Source organism: Leiobunum rupestre, chromosome 8 (assembly GCF_980474605.1).
Source record: "Leiobunum rupestre chromosome 8, qqLeiRupe1.1.hap1, whole genome shotgun sequence".
Taxonomy (NCBI): Eukaryota; Metazoa; Arthropoda; class Arachnida; order Opiliones; family Sclerosomatidae; genus Leiobunum; species Leiobunum rupestre.
The window spans coordinates 57,509,102-57,536,121 of NC_143391.1; the positions used below are offsets into that span (position 1 = coordinate 57,509,102).

At 37.2% G+C, this 27,020-nt stretch overlaps 3 protein-coding genes across 4 annotated transcripts; 1 reads left to right on the forward strand and 2 right to left on the reverse strand.

Annotated features, from left to right (window-relative positions):
• Window positions 1-1,959: 1,959 nt before the first annotated feature.
• PolZ2 (DNA polymerase zeta subunit 2) lies at window positions 1,960-25,968 on the reverse strand. Of its 2 annotated transcripts, XM_090156257.1 has the most exons (7): window positions 25,596-25,968; window positions 24,849-24,973; window positions 4,671-4,843; window positions 4,215-4,309; window positions 2,619-2,698; window positions 2,454-2,546; window positions 1,960-2,107 (listed from the first exon to the last, which is right to left on the reverse strand). In XM_090156257.1, the coding sequence occupies exons 1-7, from the start codon at window positions 25,618-25,620 to the stop codon at window positions 2,075-2,077; spliced, it is 624 nt and encodes a 207-aa protein (XP_090012383.1). In that variant the 5' UTR covers window positions 25,621-25,968; the 3' UTR covers window positions 1,960-2,074. The 2 variants fall into 2 exon arrangements, with proteins under 2 accessions (XP_090012383.1, XP_090012384.1); XM_090156258.1 differs by lacking the exon at window positions 24,849-24,973 and having other exon boundaries at window positions 25,596-25,967.
• Window positions 11,949-14,254, forward strand: LOC149933778 (uncharacterized). The gene is made up of 2 exons (XM_090156307.1): window positions 11,949-13,190; window positions 13,612-14,254. The coding sequence occupies exons 1-2, from the start codon at window positions 12,681-12,683 to the stop codon at window positions 13,699-13,701; spliced, it is 600 nt and encodes a 199-aa protein (XP_090012433.1). The 5' UTR covers window positions 11,949-12,680; the 3' UTR covers window positions 13,702-14,254.
• On the reverse strand, window positions 20,610-21,622 carry LOC149933779 (uncharacterized). Its single transcript, XM_090156468.1, has 3 exons — window positions 21,365-21,622; window positions 21,021-21,307; window positions 20,610-20,961 (listed from the first exon to the last, which is right to left on the reverse strand). Exons 1-3 carry the CDS (start codon window positions 21,620-21,622, stop codon window positions 20,610-20,612), a joined length of 897 nt encoding a protein of 298 aa, XP_090012594.1.
• Window positions 25,969-27,020: the final 1,052 nt, after the last annotated feature.

Below are 27,020 nucleotides of genomic sequence, written 5' to 3' on the forward strand. Positions count from 1 at the left end.
GAGTCTCATTCTGAATAAATGACAAATCTCGTTCTTAATACGCGAGTTTTGGTTATAAAAGTGTACATTTAGTTCATTTATTTTTTTCTGGTTTGGCGCCCCATAGCGTTCCTTATTCGCAGAACGATATTATCGACACTCAAATAGACTTTATGCTGGAACACAACATAATATCTCCAAGTTTTTAGTCCCTGGGCCGACACCATAAATGACGTTACCAAACAAGATGCCTATCCTTTACCGCGAATTAGCGAAACGCTCGACTCTCTATCGGGAGCAACGATGTTTACCACGTTGGATCTTTCTTCATTACCAAGAATGGATTATTTGAATTCAATAAAACCATTTGGACTCGCGAACAGCCCTAGCACCTTCCAGAGTCTGATGGAGTGTGTTCTGCGTGGGTTTCAATGGGAAATCTGTTTAATATATTTGGACGATGTAATAATTTTTTCATCTACATTCGCGGAACATCTGAACCGACTGCAAAGGGTATTCATCCGTTTCGAGGCCAGTGGTGTTAAACTCAAGCCTAGCAAATGTTTTTTCTGCAGGAACGAAGTAGAATATTTGGGACCTATAGTGTCCGGCGCGGGCATTCAGACAAACCCGAAGAATACGTGGAAAGTTGTGAATTGGCCAAAACCCACTTCTGCAAAGGACGTGCAATCATTTCTCGGACTCGCGACATGCTATCGGAAATTTGTCCGGAATTTTGCTTTTATCGCGGCACCACTTCACGCTTTTCTCAAACTAAAAACGGAATTCAAATGGACGACGACATGCCAGGATGCATTTGAAACTCTAACCAATCTTAGCGTATCCGAATTTTAAAGGGCAACGCAAGTGAGCTGGCGTTTGTGTGAATATGTATGCAAAGTGCGAAATTTACGGTAAACTCTGCGTGGTCTCGCCAATACTGAGGGGGGGGGGTGTAGGGGGTTAAAAAGCACGTTACTATTTCTTTATTTTGCCACAGAGCTTGCGTTGCCCTTTAAGAAAGAATTTCGTGTGGAAACTGACGCGTCGGGTCACGGAATCAGCGGAATATTATCGCAAATTCAGCAAGACAAAGAAAGGGTCATCGCGTTTGAAAGTCGCTCTCTCTTAAGAAGAGCGAGAAGAATTATTCAACGGTTGTAAGAGAGATGCTGGCTGTTATTTACGCTATCGAGAAATTTCGCCATTTCGTCATAGTCAGCGATCATAACCCATTGGTTTGGCTTCGGAATATTAAAGAACCACGTGGCAAATTCGTGAGATAGATATTGAAATTAGAGGAATACGACTACGAAATACGATACCGAAGTGGGAAGAAACACGCTAACGTGGATGCCTTGTGAAGTCATTGATCTTACACTGTGTACAGAAAATGTTGCAGAAGCAATTACTGACTGGCATGTGTCCAATGAACCGCCTCTGTCTTATCATAGACACATATGCTTAACTGTCTTGGTCAAACCCGTAGTGGCTTGTACTGAGGTTCGTAATCCCAGGTTGTATTAATAAAAGCACTCAGAGACTTTTCACTCTAAAGTCAATCAAAAATGCTCCTAGCAGTAAAATGTGAAATTCATTAATGGGCCCTTAAATCTCTTATAAAGTAAATGATCAAGTTTCCTGACGTAAAACACTTTTTGATAGGTATATTCATTCCTCGTAATATTTTAACGCTGATAGCTATAACTTCTACAATATTATTAAGGTTTGTATACAAAAACTTTAAATACATCCTAATGCAACCTCCATGGCGTACGGCAATTCTAAAATAGATTTTTCTTTGAAATATTGATAGTTATTCCGTGTGAGTGTTGAAATTGTGAATCCCAAGAAACGAAAAAATTATACATTAAGATCTTTTGAATCTGAGCAGTTACATTTGAGATAATAATTACTATGTATAACCTTCATGTAAGTTAAGAAAGGCTAATAAATTATAACAATTTTAATTTCTTCATTTTCAAAAAAGGATAAATACATGTAGTAAATTGGATGATTTTAAAAGTTGCTATTATAAAAAATATCACAAGAATTTGAATAATGCACAAGCAGCACTTGTAAGAACTTCCGCCAATCAGTTTGAAGGTTTCAAAATAAAAATCTGCATCTATTAAAATTTAATCCATAAATAATGAGAAAACATGTTTCAGCATCTTCGAGAACAGTGAATTAGTTGCCAGGATGGGAAAATTAAACACAAATTAAACAATTTTATTTAAGTTTTTAATAGTGAACTAGCAAACATTGTTAAAGGGAATATAACCTGCAAAGCAATCTTTATGCAGAACCCCTTCATTTTTTCAAATTTCCCTGTACAGTGTGGCCAAATGTTTCGAAGCCAAAGGCAAGAGCGGCCAAACCTGAAAACATTGCTGTTCCACACAAACTACCTGAGGTTATATTCCCTTTAACTATCTATTGATTAATAACTCATACATGCACCTAAAACTTACCTTACACACAGACGTGTCAGTGACCTTCAAAGGAATCATTAAATTTTCTTTTAAACTTATATCATCTTCCTCCATTCTTACCCAAGGAAAATCCTTTAAAAAATAAATATAACGGTATTTAGTTAAAAGTTGGTCATATTAGGAAAAAAATAGAAGGTAGCTTACCAAATCTTCGGGTGAATAACTTGTGACCAATTTCTCATACCCTCCTTTCAATGTGTGAATTTGGATAGTAAATGTTGATCCTAAAATAACCCATTATAGTTATAAATTACAAATTTTAATATAAAATAAATGTTTAATATGTAGGCAGTGACTTGATTTCAAATACCCTTTTCACACACCAACAAATCTACTCTCTTGTTTAGTTTAGGCAGTGACTTTCTTAGCAGAAGCTTCCACTAAACTAGGAGTAATTAACACTCGTGGCAAAGGCACACGCGTCAAAAGTTAGAGCCTTAATTTGTACCACCTTTTTTTCTAACAACTTAACAAAAAAGACAATCGACAAGCACGCCTAGCTGCAAAAACGTTTTAAAATCATATGGAAATGATGGTTAAGCAAATAACTGTAAAAAAATGGTGTTCGATGAAAACTGCTAAAATATAGATCAAGACGTAATCTGTACATTTGTTGTTATAAACCCCCTGTGGAGTGGCCACGAATTTAAAAAAGCAAGTTGGATGGTCAGAATAAAAATGTTTGGTTCTAAAAACTGCAGAATTTTGGTCAAAAGAGAAACTTAAAGGGAATAGAACCTCCAACGCGTTCTTTATGGAAGACCCTATCAATTTCTTTTATTCCCTTCACAATCAGCGATTATCAGCGCCGCAGGTGTGAAAAGCCATGGGAGGCAGCGGACAATATTGGAACCCTCGGAGGGCGACAGAAATACCAGAGGTTATATTCCCTTTAACTAAAACTACTCAATGCAATTATCTAAAGTTATTCAGATTTGTATATTTTTTGCCCTCCAAATTTTTTTTTGATATAATAGGAATTAATGTTAATTAAATTAGATTTGGCGATAGGTGGGGGACTGCCAGTGTTATTTTCAATTTTTTTGTTCTTGATCCAAAGCAACAGGGTTCGTACAAAATTTCGAGAATTAAAGGGAATATAACCCGCAAAGCAATCTTTGTGGAAGACCCCTTCAATTTTTTAAATTTCCCTGTACAGTGGCGCCAAACTTTTTTAAAGGCAAAGGCAAGAGCGGCCAGAGCTGCAAACGTTGGTGTTCCACACCAAATGCCTGAGGTTATATTCCCTTTAAATTCCCTGACATTTACAGGATTTCCCTGACCAAATTGCCAAACTTTCCCTGACCATTTTTGTAGAATAAATGAATGGTTTGAGGTTAAAATCTTGAAAAATATTTTCTTTCAAAAATATTATTTGCCTGATTTTTTTGGGGTCATTTTCAAATTCGTTTACTTTTTGGGACCATTTTCAAATTCCCTAACTTTTCCCTGACCATTTGGAAACATTTTCAAATTCCCTGATTTTTCCAGGTTTTCCAGGTCCTGTGGTGTGAAGTAGGACTATAGCAATTGTACAATAGGATGTTTGTAGAACCACCAACACAAAATTTTAACACCCTTATTTTTACTTGCAGGCACTCGCTTTTGGCCTAAACGAAGATGACTCATTCTATAAGGTTTGCTACACCTTGGGGAAAATTCTTATCATAGTGCATATTTGAACAAGTGCGAAATGAGGATTTGAAATTAAGTTACTGTCTTTGTAAATCCTTTAATTACCTTTTGGAATTGTAGTTAATGTTGATGAAACATTTTGAATTTTCAGACAAACTTCCCTGAATGATAGCTCAAGATCATTGGCCGTATTATGTTCCCTGGTGAGGAAACAATTATACAAAATAATTAAATTTTAATAATTATAAAAATCAAATCAAACAGCAGAAATACATTGATCAAAATTATAAGCAACAACTCAGGAATCCATACCTCTACTAGGAATGCTTATCGCGGAAGATTTTCGTCTCGATGTGGCTGACGGTTTTTTGGACGTCACTATGTTAACTTAACAAACAACTATGTGAGAGGGGAGCGCGCACATAGCGGATTTTTTATCTCGTAGGCAGGGCCAAAGCCGTTAGAATGATCTTACTATACGTGATACAGCAGGATAAGCATTCCAAGTAGAGGTATGGATTCCTGATTTAGATTAATTAATAATTGAAAAATCAACGTTACACATGAAATTCATTTTGCAACCTCTCAAGATTGAAAACGAACTGTTCTAAAAGTTTTCCATTGTCAGTCTTTACTGTTAGTGTCACTTTCTTAATATCCCTCTTCAGCAACAATTTGTGAATTGTTAGAATTATGTTATTGATATAATTTTTCACCGCTGGATGAATGCACATCTATTTAAAAAAAAATAGAATTTAGGTGAATCTACAATGTGATACAGCTATTGGGCCAAGTGAGTATTTATTGTATAGATCTATAAAATTTTCATAACACTATACACTTTAACCATAAGTTTATAATAATAAACTTATTATAAACTTATGCTTTAACTATGGACTAATTAACAACAGGGACGGTCCGGCACGGGAAAAGGGTAAAAAGAACAAGTATCGACTCACTCTAGCGGTACTCGTGGGCATAACAGGAAATACTTGTATAGGCTGGTGATTCAAAATGCTAATATATTAGTCTTTTAAAGTTAGAATGTAGCGCTTTTCCGATCGTACATACAGTCAAATATTCTGCTTACTGTCTGGAAGCAATTCCCAAATTTGTTACGGTAATTATTAATATCATTATATCCCTTACCAAAAAATAAGTTGGCTAAAAACCACTAACGACAACTTGTATTTCAACTTGGTTTTCAGTTTGTATTTGGGACAAATGGCCTAATAAAAAATAACTTAAATCGTCTTTATTAATCAACTTATTTCCAACTAAACCGGAATCAACATTTACATTTAACTACTTAAAACCAAGTTAAAGGGGCTGGCAAGTGGTGGAACTGGTAACCGTCGTTATGACGTAGCGAGGGGATGAAATAGAAGGGGGTAGAAAGAACGAAAGGTTTTCGTTTAACTCCACGGTTTATCGCGAGTGGCGCCAAAGAATCGGCGGCGGGTTTATCTTGAAACATTCCGCGTTTCAACTATTAATTTCTGTTACTTTGTTCTTATTTGAAATTGGAATCGTGGACATTAACAATTTTTATTTAATAATGGAATATTCGAATACTAAATTGTCTGATGGTGGAAAACGTAAAATAGTTGAAAGCAATAGAACTAGAGTAAGCCTTTTAGCATCTTTTGATATATTTCAAACTTTAAAAAACAAGTGGATCGAAATCTGCGTTGGCCGTAAACCAACCTACAGCACACCGAGGCCCAAATTTCCTGATGGCTATAAAGACGATTCACCGTTGTATATTAGAACCTCAGCTGCTAATTTTATCCATAATTCGGATTCCAACTTTAATAATTCCGTGAAAAAACGTGATTTCAGGTCGAACGAGTTTTTCGTTCATGAAAACTTTTGCACCTTTTGTTACTCCCCTACTTCTAATTCAAATCCTACAAATGTAATTTGTTATGATCAATCAAGTCAGTGTTATGCAAACCTTCAGGAAGTATCAGTTCAGTGTTCCTTAGGTGCTGGAGTTGAATCTAATAGTATTTCTCAAGATAAATACACTCAGTGTGATATGATTATTGAAACTTACGATAACAATTTTTCAACATTAAACTGTGCTTCACAAAAATTCTGCGAGAAGAAAACAACTGAAGAAAAAAATAACTCTTCAAGGTTTGTTATTTTATCGTTGCAATACATTTAATATTTTAGTTAACAATTGCCAATATTTATTAGATTGAATTGTAATTTGAACCTCAATGTCAGTACCTCGGAACAGCAGGTTTCATTTGAACTGGCAAAGTAAGTTTTCAATTAACCTGTAGTGATCACTGAATATTTGAAATATATTATCACAGGTCTCCCGAAACAACAAAAGTAGGTGGGCCAATCATGGAAAATTCTCTTAACCTCTCAAGGTTGGAGTTTGGTTCGAGCAATGTTACCAAAGCAAACAATGTTTTTACTATAACTAGGTATGTATGTTGTGATAATTTTAAACCATTAATTCTAAACAGTATTTTCCCAATTTCCGTACCTAGCACACCAAAAATTTCCAATTGTCGGAAGAGATTAAAAAGAGCACTGATGAAATCAAGAGGTACAGACTGTTCAAATATTTCTCAGAAAAGACTAAAACTATCCATCGATAATACTAAGTAAGGAAAATATTACATGTCTGTCAATTTTCCATTAATACATTTGATTTTTTTAGTCCAAATACAGAGAATGGTAATAATCAAACAACTCCTGCAAAATTGTCAGAGATGATCAAAAATCGGAGCGTAACTGAAAATGTCATTTTAGAATCTGGACCAACTGTGTGAGTGTATTATTGTGTTTTTAAAATTGATCTATGATAGTGCAAATCTTAATGCACATTTATAATTATAAAGGTTTGGGAAATCAAAATTGCTACTTGACAAAATGCTAACGATGGAAATTTTAAATGACAGTCTTAACTCTGAGTAAGTTTAGAATCAAACTGGTTTGGCACACTTTAACCAAAGAAATCAATTTTTTACATTTAAATATCATAGGTTTGAAAAAACTGATGCGATACCCATGGCAACACCAACTGCAAAGAAATTAAATTCTAGTTTCATTTCAAAGTAATTTTTTGTATACAATTTGAATTTGGTAACAGTACTCGCAACGTAACTAATGAGCACAAGTGGGGACTAGGAGGCTGTGCCCACGATGAATTGGATGCTGAAGAACCTCGAGATAATGAGTGGATAGATTATGAAAGTGTGGCATATCAGAAGCTTCGGACTGTGATTGCTGATAAAGATTTCCTGAAAGATTTTCATTTTTATGAAAATTTTAGGTATTTTTGTTCTTGCTGTAATAAAAGTATTGACCTTGATAAATATATACTTTTTTAAATTAGGCACACAGGTTCGCTAAAGTCGTTCCACTCTTTAATATTATCATATGCTTTGAAAAAGCTACCATTTGGGTAAAACTCAAGGGGGGCGCATTCGCGGTATGAATCTCGTCGCCCGCCTCATTTCGACTAGAAGAGGAAAAACGAGAATTTCGCGACAACGTGTGACGTCACATGTTGTCGATTCTCCAGGAGACCTAGTATTACCGTCTAGCTAATGATGTTTTTAGTTTGTCTGTCTTAATCATGGGTGTTCGTATACTTTTACCCTTTTATCAGATTTTTTCTACGCAATTAATGAATGTGGGACTTATTATATTTTATATAGAATAATATATTGAACCCAAATAAATGAAAACAAAATTTTATTAAAAATTTACAAACTTTTGTATACATAACATTTAGGTTTTAAGTTTCTTCATTTTTTTGAGCTCTGCGTTTAGCGTCATTTTCTTTATTAACGCAAATTAAAAATTTAATTCTTAATAACGTTCTCATTTTCACGAAGGCTGAAATTATTTCTCTAGGATATTGTTTACATGTTTCGCAAATTAAATCGGTGACCGTTTTAACAATACCTTCCTTTGTACTTATTGTTGTAACATCTTTACTATTGCCATGATAATTTAGGAACTCTTTTTCGAATAGTTTTACATCATTTAAAAAGGTTTTAGCAGGTACAATCATTCCACCATACCTCAACTGAGTCACCCAACTTGGCATATCATAACTATTAATTGGTGTTGAGCTAGTACATTTCAAACTAATGTCGGGATATTTTTCCCAATACTTTTTGGCTACCCAGCCAGCCAAATACTCCATCCCCCCTTCTTCAGAGGAAGTTAAATTGATTTCCATATTATTTCCGTTAACAATATTTTCTTTTCCAAAATTTAACTTGGTTGGGGTAGCTAGACGATTTTTAGGAGAAGTACAATTTTTCATGTCAAACAACGACTTATTGGTTTTTTTATAAGGTGAAGTAAATTGATTTATAATAGGACTAGAATTAGTTTCCACTATATTGTTAGTAGGTTCTGATTCTTCTATACTAAGTATATCATCAGTCACTAAGTCAATATCAAGATCTTCGTATGTTACGTCAGATTGTGTAAATAACTGAGTAATTAAATACTCATCAGACACTTGCGCAACCGTATTGGTATTTTGCTTCACAATTCCTGGGTTTTTACCTAAAATAATCATTCTTAGCCTATACATTGCATTTAATGGAGTGGGGTGGTCATCTAACCCTCCCCGGGTTCTTAATTGGGAAAACAGGTTCTCCAAGCAGTCTTGGTTTAATCTGTGAGTATGTATATATTTTATACCATACTTTCTATTTAGATCATACCACAGGCTAATTAATGACTTCGTAGATATTAAAACGCCTTTTTGAAAGGTCTGTAAGCACCCATGCTGGGGAATTTCACTATCAGTTTTGGGTTTTTTCTTTTGGTTTGGATTAAAATTTTTTATGCATCGCATATTGTTCATAAAAATTGTCATATCATCGAGAGCTTCATTTTGCACATCAAAATTAATGCCAAATGCGCTTTTGCAAGGATTTCGGTCAAATTTTGAGTAGCTATTCATAACGTCAAACCACTTATTTGTTCTTTCTAAAAACTCAGCGGTTGCCTTCTGTTCTTCTGCTTGAATATTAGAAATTGGGTTTAAAGTTTTTACTGCCGTGGCTACAGTATGAGATAACAGTTCGGCTGCAAGTCTTACATTTTGTCTAGCCGTCTGAACACATTCCAAATGTAATTTTGTTAATTTATGGCAAGATTTTAACTCGTTATTATCATTTTCAAAAATCAATTTCACTGGCTCTTTAGATATTTTAACATCATTATAAACAAATCCGTAATCAAAAAACCAGTTCCGTATTAGTTTGAGTAGGTGAGGTACATCCGCGAAACAATATATTACATCATTAGGGCTGGTTGGATTGTTGAAATATGTTTTATGTACTGAGACCCCGAGCGATCTCCAAAACCCCATATTGCTGGCGCCCATATCACTCACGCACGCTTTAACCTTAAAACCTGCCTTGTCTAGTTCCGATATGCAGTCAAATAATACTTCTTTTGTCATCTTTTGATCAAAAGCAAAATAAATTGGTTGTTTCCAATTTGAGAAAAGACCCCTCGCCATTATTACTTGCATTTGGCTATGCATGCCTATAATTCTATCTCGCTTTGGGTCGTATTCGTAAGTTGAACGCAGATGTACTTCATCATACGTCAAAACCGTTAATTTTTCTACCAAAGGCATATTTTTTGAACTGGCCTTTATGAGACTGATAACATCATAAAGGATACCCTCTTTAAAATCTAATTTAGCAGCATATCGTTTTAAGGTTGAAATGTGAGGAAGCGGAATATTCATTTTGTTTTTCAAATATAAATATGATTTCTTACTAAAATATCTTAGTGCGAACGCATTGGCTAAGTCATCTTTTCCCCAAGTCACTTTTTTTCCCCATTAATATTTTTACCTGACTATTAGAAAACACTTTCTTTAAAATTGCTTCACTTTCAGCCTTAAGTTTTTCTAATTTTTCATTTTTTTTCTTTAGCAAAATACTATCTTTTTTAACCTTTTTAAGTTCTATTTGTGACATTTTCAGATTAATATTTAAAATGCGTTTAGCTTTATCTGTGAAAATCAATTTTTTATATATATTACTTGCACGATTTTCTAATTTCCGAATTTTCAATTTAAGCCCGAGCTTTTTTTAATTGCTTCTAGCCGATCACATTTACACTGCCTTTTCTTTTTTTAACAACTCATTATATTGGCACTAATATTCTTTTGAATTTCTTTTTCACTACTCTGATTAATGACTGCCCCATTAGTGTCTTTTAATTCCGACGAATTATCACAGATATCTTTAGAATTTTGATTGTGCGTTTTAAATGTTTCTACTTGACGATTTAAAAACGCTTCGCTATTTTTCAAAGTATCACAGTTGCCTTTAGAAATTGGGAAGGTAAGGGAGTTTTCTTGGAAATTTCGATTTTGTGTTACAAAATTTTCTGGTCTACCTTTATCACTATTTTTGTTTGACTCAGCCAAAATATCACAATTTGCTTTAGGGATATTATAATCACCTTTTTCAGTCACAATCAAATCTTGAAAAGTCTCATTTGGCAAAGTTAAGGAATCATAAACACTTTTCAAAACAGATGAAATATCACAATTTTGACTTGTAGAAGTATTTGTACTTTCAGGTATATTGCAGGTTTCCTCTATATTTGGCACAGGAACATTATTTGTCATTGTAAACAATTTTGCCCTAACTGGAGTATGGCAGACATCAGTTTTCTTACTTCTACTTTCTTCTATTTCAGGCAAAGTCATAATTCTAGCCCTTGTCGTAGTCCGAGATGGTCTAGTTGACAAGGTGAAGTGGGTAGTCTGGGTGATATTTGGTAGATTTTGTGACGGTACAGCATTTTGTTTTAATATTCTGCGAGACCTGGAGTCATTTAGTCCAAATAACCCCATCAGATGATTTTCATAATCATTAGCTTCAAAATGGTTAGAACAAACTCGAGCATATTTGAGGTTTAAGCTTCCTGGAGTACTACATCTTTCTATCCATGCTTGTTTTAAAATTTCCTCTTTAGGAAAGCTATGATAAGATGTTTTGCGGTCTCTGGTTGTATGATGATAGTTTTTACAATTTGGTACTGAACATTTCACTCCAGGCATGATGCGTAAACCTTATTAAGTTTTCTGAAAATATCAGAAAATCTTTAACTTTGAGAGATTAGACGAGAATCGATGGCGCTAAGCCTTGTCTATTTTCAGCTACAGAAAAATCGAGAACAATATAGTAATCTCTTAACATATTCCCTCGGGTAATAATTTTTAATTGTTAATTTAATCTGAGCCATAAATAACGTTCATAAATATACTATTAATTTTATAATGTACAATACCTTGAATTCTTCACTTCTTTTTTTTTCAGTGATCCCCTTTGGGCCTTGGCTGGCCGCTTCGAATTCTGATTCTTTTATCTTGCTTCTACTACGCGGGTTTACTACGCGGTAAAGCCGCAGCTTGTTTTTTTTCTCTCTCCAACATATGTGACGTCAAACGCTCGAGGCGCGCTATTTTCTCCCACCCTAAATGCTGCCCCCCAAAACGACGAGAAACGTCCATCTGAATAAGCCAACCTTATAGTGCGAGAAGCATTTTTTACGAACCTTGGGTAAAACTGCTTCAATATTTTTAATTTGATATAAGTTCTTCAAATAACATTTTTTTTTACAGCTACAAGTCTTACATTGCCCGAAATTTACTAGCAGTTTTTGATCATAATGCAAACATTAACCGCCCGCAAGCTTTGGATAAAAATGGAGTTCCAAGGTAAAAATTAGGGGTGTGCGAGTCCTGTTTTTATGGGTTCGAGTCAAGTCTCGAGTCCTGGAAAAGTGTACTCACGAGTCCCGCAAGCAAACGGATGCCCTAATGTATAAAACCTAACTTACCCTAGGCATAGTGGCTTTTGCCACTAGGACAGCCTGACACTCCTATTCCTACAGTATTTATTATTTTAGTTATCACCACTCCAGAGAGATGGCGCCAGAGAGGCGAGAGCCGCCTTAACACCCAGGGGGGCTACTCTATATAAGCTCTAGTCCGAGCCGGCAAGGGGGCGTATATTTTTTTGGCTTCTTGACTCAACGGTCAGTCGGCAGCCCGCCGGAGTAGCTCGCCAGATGTTCCATGGCAGCACTGTTCCTTTTTTGTAAGGTTTATTTTTTGCCGTGGTAGTTTTCCCTGCCACTAGTTATCACAAGCCTGATCTCAACAGCAATTAAAATGGCTCTCTCCTCTCTGGTAATGTTAATTGTTAATTTTGTCACTGATTTTCGCTATGTAATAAGCATCCGTTGATAGTTTAAGATAAGCTAGTTCTTCTTTGTAATTCTTTTCGGCCCCCAAATAAAGACTTTATTTATTGAAATAAGGTAATTTTATTTCGATCGAAGCCGATTCAGTTTTCCCTTGACTGAACATCGGTTACAGAAATAAAAAATGGCACCCGAACTGGGGCCCGAAAGGGAATGTCAATGCGCTTTTTAGGCTTAACATTCTTGCCTGTAGATTAATAATTTTTTATTGTGAAACATACTAAATATATAGTTTATTTTTAGTAAATATATACTAATAACTAACGCGAACATTGCTCGTCAATGAAGCACTTATTTTCTTTATTATTATTATTAATCATTTCTAATAACTTATCCGCAATGGCCCAATGGCGAGATACCCGGCCGCCTTCCGAACCTTCGTCACCCGACAAGGCTCTATTCGACCCAGACGATTCTCCAGACGACGCGGGTACAGACGGCCACTTTCGCTTTTCAAAGGTCTACTTCCGACCACCGCTCCTACGAGATTCTACATTACTTGGCGCTACGGGAGGAACAAAGGAGGGACTGTCCCCTAAAACAACTTTACCTTCAGCCACGCCTCAACATCTGAGTACTACTGACGATCAGGCCAGGAAGCAAAGGGAAAGATCACCGACCACCCCCAGCTGGAATAACCTAATCTGGACAGCTCCTAATATCACCTATCAACAGACGGAAACACCTCTCAGCAGGCCTCGATTAGAGAAACGAAGCCCACGGGACGATTCTGGAGTTACCTTCCGGGGAGCAACACCAAGAATTACCCCACTATTCCACGAGACCGGTGCCGTGAGTACAACTCAACCATTGAACACAACGTTTACCGCTTCTCTATCATTAGGGGCTCGAGATGCCCGATTACGTTCAAATCCTTCTACGAACAGAGAGGTTACTACGGGGGAGGACACTGGGTTAGCTACCTCCGGAGGTCGGACCTCTGGGGTAGAGGCAATCAGGACTCGCTATAGTCAATCCACTCCATATTCTTATACTTCCACTACACCGAAGTTTGTTCCGATACCCTGTCCACAATCTAGTGCGGCCCTCCATAATACCTTGGGAATGGGAGGCACTTCAATTCCTAAACCTACCCACGCTGCCCAAGTTTTACCTACTGGAGGACAAAACATTACCACTCCTACACCTACCCGCAATGATCAATTAGATAACCTAATTCAAGTAATGAACACTTATTTTTCCAATCTCGCAGGCCAACCAGGACTTTCGGCTCAAACCCCTCCTGCTAGGCGGGCTTTGCCCAATCCTTCATTTTCTTTCTCTGGGGATAAACGGGAGGTAATGGAATTTATATTTAACCTAGACATATATCAAAACATCCATAATCTAACTGACGCAGAAGTTCTGCGAATTATACCGATATGCTTACGTAACCGAGCCCTCGATTGGTATAGGCAAGACCAGTGCCAATATATTGATAGGTTAGACAGGCTTAAGAGAAAGTTCCGAGAAACCTTTTTACCACTCGTAGATGAACAAGAACTTGAAATAGAGATATTAAGAACTAAGCAAACTCATAATGAATCGGTAGTAGCTTATATTCATAAACTCCAAAGGCTTAATTTAACTTTAAGGGATCCAATTCCTGAACATAAATTAGTACATTTCTTAGTAGAGAACATGAGGTCTTCTCTCAGTGTTCATTTAACGCGAGATTTTACCACCATAGCTGACTTATTGAGGGTCGCTGAACGGGTCGAAAGAAGGGTAAAATTGGCTGCCCCAACTGCTCCCATGAATAGGCCCGTACCACCTCCCCCTATTCCAGTAAAAGAGGAAAACCCGAGAGCTGGTCCGAGTCGGCATTGGAACTTGAGGTGCCACCATTGTGGTACGCCAGGGCATATTAGGCCTAAATTGTCCTGAGCTCGCGGAAAACTGAAACGCAAAGGGACGAGTAAGGGAAACTCCTTTTGCCGTAAGAGACATTCCCTTCATTATAAGACACCTATTAGTAGAAGGCATATTTCATGTGGTAGTGCAGGAAAAGGACATGTACCGTCTTTTGCACTTCCATTAACTATTCCCCAATCTCTTCAACCCTCTTTTGTTTACTTTGCCAGATTAGATGGTGGGGCTGAGGCTTCTTTTGTAGCTTTAGAAACTTATTTTAAGCTTGTCGGAACTGAAAAGACTCCCACATTTACGGATGATTGTGTTTTTATGCCTAATGGTCATTATTTCTTTACAAAAGGCAAAGTTGACTTACACTTTAAAGTGGAAGGCCTGAAATTTAGTCATACATTCCATCTAGTCCCCACTTTATATTGTGATTTCATCTTGGGGCATGACTTTTTCTTATTACATCAGGCTGTTATCGATTATCCGAACCGACACTTACGGCTTGACAATCATGAATTTCAAATGGTCGAAGCTCCTCCTTTAATTTTATCGGCTAGTGAAAAGCTAGATGTCCAACAAATTATTGCTAACGCTATTGACACTGGGACTTTATCCGCTATCCAACAGCAGCAGCTATCTGGTCTCCTAGGGAAATTTCCAAAGCTTATACCTGGGAATAATGGTAGAACTACGGTAGGCTCACATATCATAGACACCGGGGATGCCAAACCTGTACAGGCTTACTATAAAAAGTTTTCGCCCGCTCAGAAAAAGATCATTAAAGAGCATGTAGATAAATTACTAAGAGAAGGGCTTATTCAACCTTCTCGTAGCCCTTGGTCTTCCAACATACACCTAATACCTAAGAAAGAAGGGGGGTGGAGGATGTGTATTGACTTTAAGGCGGTCAACAAGGTTACCATTAAAGACCCTTATCCTCTGCCGGACATAGCAGGAACCATTCGCAATTTAGGCAAACCAACTTATATCACAACTCTTGACCTAAAATCGGGTTATTTTCAAATCCCCATGGACCCTGAGAGTCAAAGTAAAACCGCTTTCGTTTCACCTTTTGGCAAATTCGAATATAAGGTAATGCCCTTCGGAGTTTGTAATGGTCCCTCTACATTTCAGAAAATAATGGACCACATATTTCGTGATAAGGCCTCTTTTAACATCGCGGTTTACCTAGACGACCTAATGATCCTATCTAAAACGTGGGAAGAACATATGCAGGCTCTAGAGTACGTGTTTACGCAACTTAGCAATGCAGGCCTCGTTTTAAATATGGAGAAATGTTTCTTCGCCCGTAGACAGGCAATTATCTTGGGACACATTATAGATGCAGAAGGCATCCATATTGACCCGAATAAAACCATGGCCGTCCAGAATTTATCTAGACCTTATAACTTAAAAACCTTACAGAAGTTTTTAGGCTTCACTGGCTGGCATAGTCGATTTATCCCGAAATACGCGGAGCTAGCCGCCCCTTTATATAGATTAAAACGTAAAAACGTTAGATGGGCATGGTCCCCTGAATGTGAGGTCGCTTTTAAGGAATTAAAAGGGGCTATACTCGCAGCCAATAATTCACCCATGGCTCATTTCGACGATACTAAGCCTATACTCGTAACTACTGACGCTAGTAATATAGCTATTGGGGTGATGTTATCTCAGAAAGAGGACCATCACGAACGACCAATAGCATATGCATCTAGGGTACTGAACCAGACCGAGAAAAACTACTCGACCTACGATAAAGAATGTTTGGCCATATACTGGGCCATAGATAAATTTAAACAATTTTTAGAGGGTAGGCCCTTTACAGTCATATCCGACCAAAAGGCCCTTCAGTGGCTATTTAATCATAAGGAACCTTCTGCCCGAATAGCTCGTTGGAGAATGTACCTCCAAACATTCGACTTTACCATCCACTATAAGAAGGGGTCTGAAAATGTAGTTGCAGATCTCCTATCGAGAGACTTACCACCCAATGACGCGCCAATCGCCTTGGGGGCTTTGCATACTAGTTTACTTCCTACACCACCACCCCTCTTATTTAATAGCTTCACGCTGGGTGAAATCCAGGCCGACCAACAAACTGATGCCGGATCGTTGCATTACATACGCGAAGTAGAATTAGCTCACTCTAGGCATATGGTATACCAAGTTATTAATGGTATATTATATCGAAAGGCTTATAGGGGCCAGCCTCGCAAAATCTTTTTACCTAAAACCTTAAGAAAACGAACCCTAGAATTATATCACTCTCACCCACTCTCTGGGCATAGAGGGAGGGACAAAACTTATGAACACTGCCGTAAGCGTTTTTACTGGCCCTCAATGAAGCAGGACATCTCCCTTTTCGTACGAACATGTGTCCCGTGCCAACAATACAAAGGTAAAAACCGTAAAACCCCAGGTTATATGGTCTCAACCACAGTTCATGAACCATGGGATCTAGTCAGCGTAGATTTGATGGGTCCTCTACCTGAAAGTTATAGTAGGAACAAATATTTAATTGTCTTTGTTGACGTTTTTACGCGTTATATAGAAGTGAAACCCCTACGGGATATTACAGCGCTGACATTATGTAAAGCCCTTCAAGAACTAATTATCCGATGGGGGGCGCCAAAAGCAATCCTTTCCGATAATGGAGCCCAATTCACTTCTAACCTCTGGAAGGAATGTTGCCTTTTATTTAACGTTCAAACAAAATACACCTCACCTTATCATCCTCAATCCAATCCTACAGAGCGAGTGAACAAGGAAATAGGCATACTCCTCTCCATGCACGTAGGCAATGACCATCGCTCTTGGGACACTAGTTTAGCGGGTTTACAGCATGTACACAACAATAGTCCCCATGATTCTACTGGTAGAACTCCTTTCTACCTCAACCATGGCCGGGAAGCTCGTAAACCCTGGGAATCCTATCAGGACATAGTGGAACGAGTGAATATTAATGAGGCCACAGAAGAAACGCAACAACGATTCTTAGCCCTTGGGACTGAACTGGAGCAAGCTCGAAGAACTATTTCAAGGAATCAGGAGAAACAGCGGAAGTACTACAATCTACGACGGGAGGATGTGTTGCTAGAACCCGGGATGCTAGTTTGGAGAGAAAATCATCCTTTATCCCGGGCGGAAATCCATCATTCCGCCAAGCTCGCACCCAAATGGTTAGGACCCCTAAAGGTGCTCCGTCAAGTCTCTCATGACTTAGTCTACGAGGTAGAAGATATTGGAACTGGACTGCGTAAGCAGATCCATATAAGTCAACTAAAATTGTACCACACCACTGGGGAGCTACCTCCTCCTACAGAGAGGGGTGACGAATCACTCTTAGAAGAGCCGGATGAAACCTTCCATCCCCATAATGACCAGCTGTCTAGCTCAGCGCACAGTGAAAGTGAAACCGACTTCTCCACCCACGAAGGACGACTATCCTACCTCGAACCACAGCAACCCGTAGAACCTGGCTCTCCTGTTCCTTCGAACGCTTCACGAACCTCCGACCTTTCACTCGCTGGTCCGACGGTAGACACCCGGAACCACTTTTTACAACGATTTCCGAAGTTAACAGAGAACACTATAAAGCCTTTCGAGCACGGATTTGTACGGGAAATTGTCTACCGCAACATAATTCAGCCAGATGGCCCAGTTTTGGACATATACTACCACGCGCCGCCGCCTTATCGAAAGAAGCTTCGATCTCGAGTCAATGCTCAAGCGTACCTTAATGAGCATTTTAATAGCTTTCCTGACCTTACATTACACTGCTTTAATTTCTCGAGGGACGATATAATTTTTACTCCTCCGTGGGAAATTTCCAGACAAGTAATGTGAAATAAATTTGTATCATTTATTATATCTTTTTTACTTTACAGACTCCGATTGTCAAACACTATGGGTTTATAAACCAGGCTGATACGATCCTGATTCCTTTAGCTGTGCTATTTCAATCACCTTACTGTTTCATCACCATGGGGGCCATACAAGGGCATGTAGAAATAGCTGTTCAGGGGCAGAACTTAACTCAATTCTCTCCTATCCTTTCCCAAGTGTGGCCACATTTTGATTGTAGAGCAAATATCACAGGCTATATTCCGAAGCTCCAAGTTACCATGGGAGACAAGCCAATGACAATTTTTGCACTGGTTTTAGCTGATTCTCAGCCATTTATCATTATTAACCGAATTGCTATCAAAACTAATGGTTTTTTTATTGTATATGTGACGAGTGTTTGATTCATGGAGGGCTCAGCGGAAATAATCCTCATAACGTCCCCTCCGCACTGGCCTCACCTAAGGCACCATCCGAAGCTGGGACGCCTGTAGAAGATGAACTTGATTCAGTGATGGGCGCGCTGTCCCAGGACTACCCAGCTGATTTCTATGAAGCTCCCACAACAACACTGACACGCACCTGTCACAACCACCACCCGGTTTCCGGATTACCGGCTCCGCTCAGGGGTTTGCCAACACCTTCCGCTGCATTACTGCCTACCCCGAAGGACATTCCCTTTAATTCCAAGCGTTACAGTGTGCGTAGACGGGGCTTAAAATGTTCTCGATGTCGCGGCCCTCATCTCCGCCGGAACTGTTCTCTCGCACCCCACCAGTAGTACTAAAATTAATAACTTGTTTTCTTTTTTGTTATTGTACTTTTTTTTTTTAAAGGGGGGAGGTATGCAACGGATGCCCTAATGTATAAAACCTAACTTACCCTAGGCATAGTGGCTTTTGCCACTAGGACAGCCTGACACTCCTATTCCTACAGTATTTATTATTTTAGTTATCACCACTCCAGAGAGATGGCGCCAGAGAGGCGAGAGCCGCCTTAACACCCAGGGGGGCTACTCTATATAAGCTCTAGTCCAAGCCGGCAAGGGGGCGTATATTTTTTTGGCTTCTTGACTCAACGGTCAGTCGGCAGCCCGCCGGAGTAGCTCGCCAGATGTTCCATGGCAGCACTGTTCCTTTTTTGTAAGGTTTATTTTTTGCCGTGGTAGTTTTCCCTGCCACTAGTTATCACAAGCCTGATCTCAACAGCAATTAAAATGGCTCTCTCCTCTCTGGTAATGTTAATTGTTAATTTTGTCACTGATTTTTGCTATGTAATAAGCATCCGTTGATAGTTTAAGATAAGCTAGTTCCTCTTTGTAATTCTTTTCGGCCCCCAAATAAAGACTTTATTTATTGAAATAAGGTAATTTTATTTCGATCGAAGCCGATTCAGTTTTCCCTTGACTGAACATCGGTTACAGGGTAAAACTGCTTCAATATTTTTAATTTGATGTAAGTTCTTCAAATAACATTTTTTTTTACAGCTACAAGTCTTACATTGCCCGAAATTTACTAGCAGTTTTTGATCATAATGCAAACATTAACCGCCCGCAAGCTTTGGATAAAAATGGAGTTCCAAGGTAAAAATTAGGGGTGTGCGAGTCCTGTTTTTATGGGTTCGAGTCAAGTCTCGAGTCCTGGAAAAGTGTACTCACGAGTCCCGAGTCCAATACCCGAGTACTCGTTCGAGTCCTCGAGTCCTTAAGATTTCGTTCGAGTCTTAATTTTCTGGTTGAGTCCAGTTCGAGTCCTCGAGATTTAGTTCGAGTCGCATTACGGGATTTCACCTGGTGGTGAGCCGTTAAATGCAACTTCGCGTTAAAAAAATAAAGAAAAATTAACTAACTCCTAAGACTCATTCAAAAATTAAGGATTCATAAGAATCGTCAAAAAAAAATAAAGGACTTGGTGGAATATTTACTGATTCGAGTCCATTTCGAGTAATTTTTAAGCCTTGGCAAAGGACTCGGGTACTCGTACGAGTAATAGATTTGGACGTCGCGAGTCCGTGTCCGAGTACTCTGACTCGGACTGGCCTCGAGTACTCGCGTTTTTAGAATACTCGCACAGGCCTAGTAAAAATATGAAGAACTGTTTCACCATTACATGTAATGTGGTTATAATTTATGTAAATAGATATAAAGTGAAGTACTCTAAATCCACGGCAAAACGAACTGCTGTGCCTGTTAAAGTACCAAAGAATACCAAACCTGCTGAAGATCTTTTGGAATTAACATTTTCTAAAGAAATTGTTAGGCATGCGAGTGATATGTTTGATGATGTAGTGTTAGTCAAAAAGCCCCCTGCTGTTAGTGGACCCTCGAAACATGAACTAATTGAAATGAGATAAATTAAATCAAGGTTTTCTCTCGAAACAGAAAGTGGAGAGCTAGATGAACTGTTACAGAAAGACGACTTCAGTATTGAATAAATCATTTTATTAGACAGTTTTTTTTTGAAAATAATCGCCCATTATTTCCATATGCAGCTAGGACAAATTTTACCTACGCCCACCTCTTCCACGCTGAGCCCCTCTTCCACGACCAGCTCCTCTTCTGATTCTTCTTGCTAAATTTTCCGCTGTCTCCTTGTAGCCTGTGTAATAGCCAGTAGCACTAGGGTATCTCTGCCTAATTTCAGTGACAGCGCAAGAGGGAACTATTTCTCTATCTCTTCCCAATGGCCCCACATGCCACGCTGTGAAGGCTTTATAGGCAGAGTGCCTATAGCACCTGTTGTTATCCAAGTAGCGGACGTTGCCATCGTCGTGCCGAATTTCCATAATAATGTGCAAGGCTGCACGGTTAAGGATTAATGCATTAAACTGTCCATCAGTTATGCAGCCAGTATTTCTAAAAACAACTGGAAGGTATAATATCATTCTTAAAAAAAATTAGCCAAATGAACTTACATTCTGTCTGTGCAACACACTCTTTCGACTGGAGTAGGCATTTCTTTACAGTGTCCACAAAAACACCAACCCGGAGTGTCGTTAGGATCTCGAGCTGGTTTCGGAGGGTTTGGTGCATTTGAAATGTTTTCTGAAACTTCGTTGCCTTTTTCTATTATTTGTACATCTTGAGTCAGTTCTAGGGGTTCCTGTTCTGCGTCCAAATAACTCTGGACTTTCAAATGTGGATTTCTTCTTACTATTGCATTCAGTATGCTAAGTAGTTTGGCTCGGGTCATCTTGGATATCTAAATTACATTTATTAATAAAGTAGGAGTAAAAGTAATTTATGTTTAAAAATTTACCTCTTGATTGCCCTTCAGATTTTTTTTCGTCAAATTTTTATTTGAAGTCATGGAAATTGCCTTAGCAATTGAAACTGGTGGTCTCTGAATTGTTCTTGATTGATTGATGATTTCAGAAATATCCACTTTACCATTACAACAGGGAATTCCGTCGTCTTTACCACATTGACAATCAGAAGTACACTTACTTCCCTTTACCCTACAAGGACAACTGTTTCGTTTTTCCGACAAACAATTACTTTTACAATTGCAAAACATTATTGGACCACGTGGTAAAATTATTAGCTTAAGGTGACCGTCTTTACTACTCGGAGTGCAACGTAGAAATAAAAATGGTTTCTATCCAACAAAAGCAGGAGGAAGACTTTTTACTTCCTTTTGTGTATTACGCTTCCGCGTGACGCACACAAAAAAAAGAAGTTCCCTCTGCCCTCAAAACCCCCTTCTTTCCTACCCCTTCAACGTCATAATGACGTTTTTCAAATTCAAAAAGATTCACCGGTTGCCAGTCCCTTTAAAAATAATATGTAACTTCCTGACTACTAAAAACCAACTAATTAAAAACTTAGCAAAAGAAGTATTTTCCTACCAACTGAATAACAACTTATTACCCCTTCATCTAGTAACTTGAAATATGCTGACAACTTTAGCTTACTTAATACCAAGTTAATATCAACTAATTATGTGTATACAAACTAAATACAAACTGAAATCCAACTTATTTTTGGTAAGGGATATATATTATTCATCAATATAAATGATTGTACCAAGGCTTAATAGTTATTTACCTTTTTTATGATGAATAATTTCGAATCTATCTTAGAATCGGAGGTGAAAAACGTATCATTTAACTATACCAATTATACTAAAATAATAACTGTAATTATACTTATTTATCGTGATAACATGGATGGTTATGAGACACGTTTAGGGTTTCCTTTATAAACAACAAACAGAAAATTCAAATCACAACCGCTAAAACCGATTAAAATCAGTTTCCAGTTTATGACGGTTGAATCACTAGGATAAAAAATATTTGCCTGGCACCGCTGCTGAACGCGTTAACACTTTCTTTTGGGGTCTTTATAGGGAAATGTTATAGATCTGGGCCGTCTGTTGTTAATTAGTCCATGCTTTAACCTTAGAAGCTTATTATTAACTAAAAAAAAATATTATGAAGTACTTGATTTATTTGGCTGATGAAAAACATACACTTAGATATCTCAGCCAAATGATAAAGAAGCTTATAATTAAATTTAAAAAGCTATATGACCATTTATTTTGTCATTTCCTCTGAACATGCTACATAAACAGTGCCATGTTGCAGTTTGAACAGCTTCTGCCATGTACTTTTCTCGTGCAACTTTTGTTGCCTTTTAAGAGAATTTTATTGCTCAATGCTTGCAGCTTACTAGGTTGGATCATTTTATTTGTAATTTTTCTTAAACACTGCACAATTCTATCTCAAGTAAATAAACCAAATTGTCCAACAAGAAGAATTTTTTTTCTGCTTCCGTTAATGCTTCTTGAGCTTGCCATAAAGCCATTCACCTCAGAGTTATGATCATAAAAACTATAATTTAAATTGACAAATGCTTTCTTAAAATCCCTTAAAACTGGTAGGTCGGCTATTTGACATCCCCATTACAAATAACAAGCATAATCTTTGTGGAATTCACATATCAGTCACTTTTAAACCAACAGAGTTTATCTTGGAATTGGTATACACATTTTAGTTGATATTAAGTTGGTTTTAAGTAGGCTCAAGTAGTCAGCATATTTCAATAAACAAGTTAAAGGGATAATAAGTTGTTATTAAGTTTTTGGGAAAATACTTTTTTCTTTAAATTGGTAATTAGTTGGTTTTTAGTTAATATTTAGTTGGTATTTGTCTCAAATAAAAACTTAAAACCAACTTTAAGTAGTTCCTAGACAACCTATTTTTTGGTAAGGGCAGTTATTATTCGATGAAAGTAAATTTTTATTATTAATTTGAAACAGTATTGATTCATTGTTGATGTAAGTTTCTTCATGCCCAAGCTTCATTGAGCAGCTAACCCTTACCAAAAAATAAGTTGGATTTTAGTTGGTATTTAGTTGGTATACACATTTTAGTTGACATTAAGTTGGTTTTAAGTAGGCTCAAGTGGTCAGAATATTTCAATAAACTAGTTAAAGGGGTAATAAGTTGTTATTAAGTTGATGGGAAAATACTTTTTTCTTTAAGTTGGTAATTAGTTGGTTTTTAGTGGTCAGAAATTTACATATTATTTGTAAGTTGGTTTTAAGTTGGTATAGTATTTCCTACACCACTTATTTTTTGGTAGGGTAATCATCATAAAAAAAGTACAATTAAATAGCATCTTTTTTAGATGGAAAGCATACTAAGGGCTGAGTGAGTATACTCAAAATTGTTTGTTCAGTGTTTTGTTCTAACACAATAACTTACACTAGATTTCTCCAAAAATGAAAAAAAAAACAAAAAACAATTAGTAATTTATGTATATTTTTTGGTGTAATTCTGTAACATACTTTTTGAAAAAAATTAAAACATTTGTGCACATAGGCGTGTATAAAACCTGGTTTGTTAGAAATAAATGGCTTAGTGTCAATTTGTGTTTCACTAAGATCAGAGTATAGTATCTTTTTGCGCCAGCTGTTAAACATCGGAGCACAATCACAGTTAATATTGGATTAAAATTTAAGATACCTCCTTCTACATTGAGTTTGCAAGTTCACTTGGTAAGTATGTTTAAAGGAGATTTACCTCCAATTCTTCAGTTCCCCTTTTCCATAAAAACCTGAGGTTAATGGTAATAGTATGTGTAGGCAGCTGTTGGCTCGCGTGGCATATGAAGGGCTTGCAATCACCCTCCTACACAATATAACCCAGCCACCTGGTATAATAACATTTAAAGTAGCTAGATGACTTAATTCCCTTACCAAAAAATAAGTTGGCTAAAAACCACTTAGGACAACTTGTATTTCAACTTGGTTTTCAGTTTGTATTTGGGACAAATGCCTACTTAAAAATAACTTAAATCCTCTTTATTTATCAACTTATTTCCAACTAAACCAGAATCAACATTTACATTTAACTACTTAAAAGCAACTTAAAAATATTATGTAATTTCCTGACTACTAAAAACCAACTAATTATAAACTTAGCAAAAGCAGTATTTTCCTAACAACTGAATAACAACTTATTACCCCTTTAATAGTAACTTGAAATATGCTGACAACTTGAGCCTACTTAATACCAACTCAATATCAACTAATAATGTGTATACAAACTAAATACAAACTGAAATCCAACTTAATTTTGGTAAGGGTTGGTCCTAAAGTGGTGCCTTGGGTATTCGCTTAGCTGAATATGACTATAAATAATATCGTAATTACTAGTCCCAATAGTTGTAACCCTTTTACATTATTTGGCAATACGTACATAGACTAAATTAAGGTCATATATCTTAGTGGATTTTACCTGAACTGAAATTTTGTACTTCCTTCTCCTTTCAAATGCTGCAGATGGATAAATATCTCGATGATAGAGAATGTTATGAAAAGCTATTTCCAAAAACTCACTAAAGACTTCCGCTATTGAAATATCTGAAAATAATTTCTTAACTTTATTTCTTAAATAGTGAAGGTAGTAAAGTATATGGGATACCCTTATTCACAAATTTATAGATAGTAATATTTCCCTGCCAAGGACATTGTTACATTGGACCCATGTAATCTGCAAACAATAATTTCATATGTATGATGTTCTCCTCACTGCATGTCATAGTTTCCTACTAACAAGGATCTAGCAATAACTTTCAGGTTAAAATCTGTTGTGCAGCTAGAATTGTTGGTGTCATTCTTATTAACCTACTGTTTCAACATGCTAGCAAATTGAGATTGCATGTGCGGTTACTTGAATATTTTCTTTTACCACTTAAAAAGTAGGGAGAGTGACTTCCATTATAAGAATGGCCAAGAGTTGCAGGGTCTTTCTTCTTCAACCTACACCTTTTCATGTTATAGACATGATAGATGGTTGCAATTGAAATATAAATTTAAATGCTCGAATATAACCACCTTTTTTTAATTATCAAGTTTTTTAGATTCCCTGTGCTTTAAAATTATAAGCTAAAGAGTATTTTCGATATGTTCTTAATTCTATACAAATCATGACACTCTTATGAGTTTGATAAAGAATAAAGATTTTATTAAACAATTAGAGTACCTTCATAATTGTTTACTTTTTCCATTAACGGTGATTAGTTAAATAGTGATAGAAGTTTAGCACATTATTTTTATTTTATTTCTTTTTACTTTTCTTCCTTTTTTTTGAATTTACACATCACACACTTCAAAGTTAACAGTGCATGCTTTCAGGTCAACCGTGGCGGAAGTATGACAACCCGCGTGCGTGGAGTTCACCACATCACCATTTTCAAGTTTCTTTATTCGCGCAAAGAGCGTTATTTAATCTTGAAATAAAGCTAATAGGCCCTTCAATGAAAAATCTCCAAGGAAATCGCCAAGAAGTAATATGTTTCCGAGAGCAAGGATCTGCAATATACTGTTTATATAGTGTATTAGTGCTTGTTGGCATAATGGAAACTTTTCACCTGTACTTTTAACCACCAAGTAATATTTTGACATATTTAGGCTTAGCAAAAACACGAAATTCTGTTAACAAGTGAAAAGTTTCCATTTATTTAAACAAGCGCCAAATAAACAGTATATTGCAGGTCCTGGCTCTTGGAAATATTACTTCTGGGCACTTCCTTGAAGATGTTTTATTGAAGCGCTTATTAGCTGTAACATAAATTACAACTGCCTTACATAAGAACTGTGTACAGATTGGTATATTTCGATACATTACTTTCAAAACCAGGCATTTAAAAAATATTATGAGATTTCAATGGTTGAAATCCTATTTGGGGTAATGAGAATTGGGAACTGTTGCTACGTTTAGGTAGCGCATTAAAGGGGCTCCAAAGTTCGGTGGCAAAAACAAGAAAATTGAGCATGCATTTCATTCCCCCCAGCCCCTCACTCGGCTTTGGCAGAGGCGGGCAGAGTCAACCGTAAATTTCGCACTTTACTGACTTTTCACACAATTTGCCACCGAACTTTGGAGCCCCTTTAAGGCGTGAAGCATTCAAGCAAGCATGGGTTGCCGAGGGAGTTGTGAATTCGGTTTCGTGAGTGGCTGAAGAATATCAGATCTGAAACCTCGCCCTCGAGATATAACAATCAGCTACGCCCAAGTCATCAAGCGACTTTTAATTTCTTTAAACAGCTGGCCGCGTTGCAATATTATCGTCTAGTGATATTCACTTAACGATGGAACCAACTAAAGCAGAGTAAGAATATAGTTCCGTAACCCACATATAGATAGCTTGAGTTGGAAATACCCCGACTCCAAGAGTGGGACTTCTATTCAGCCTATTCCAAGTGTCAAAAATTGACTGACAAAAACTGAAATTCCCATCCGTACAATACTCTTGCAAGTTTAAGAATAGACAGGTTAAGCCACTACCCGAAAACGTGTAGGGGAACTTGTAGGCCTGCACCTTTTACAAGTTCCCTCTACACGTTTTCTAGTGCTGGCTTAACCTCTCTAACATTTTTCCAAGATTAAAGGCCAGTCGCTCTAGCT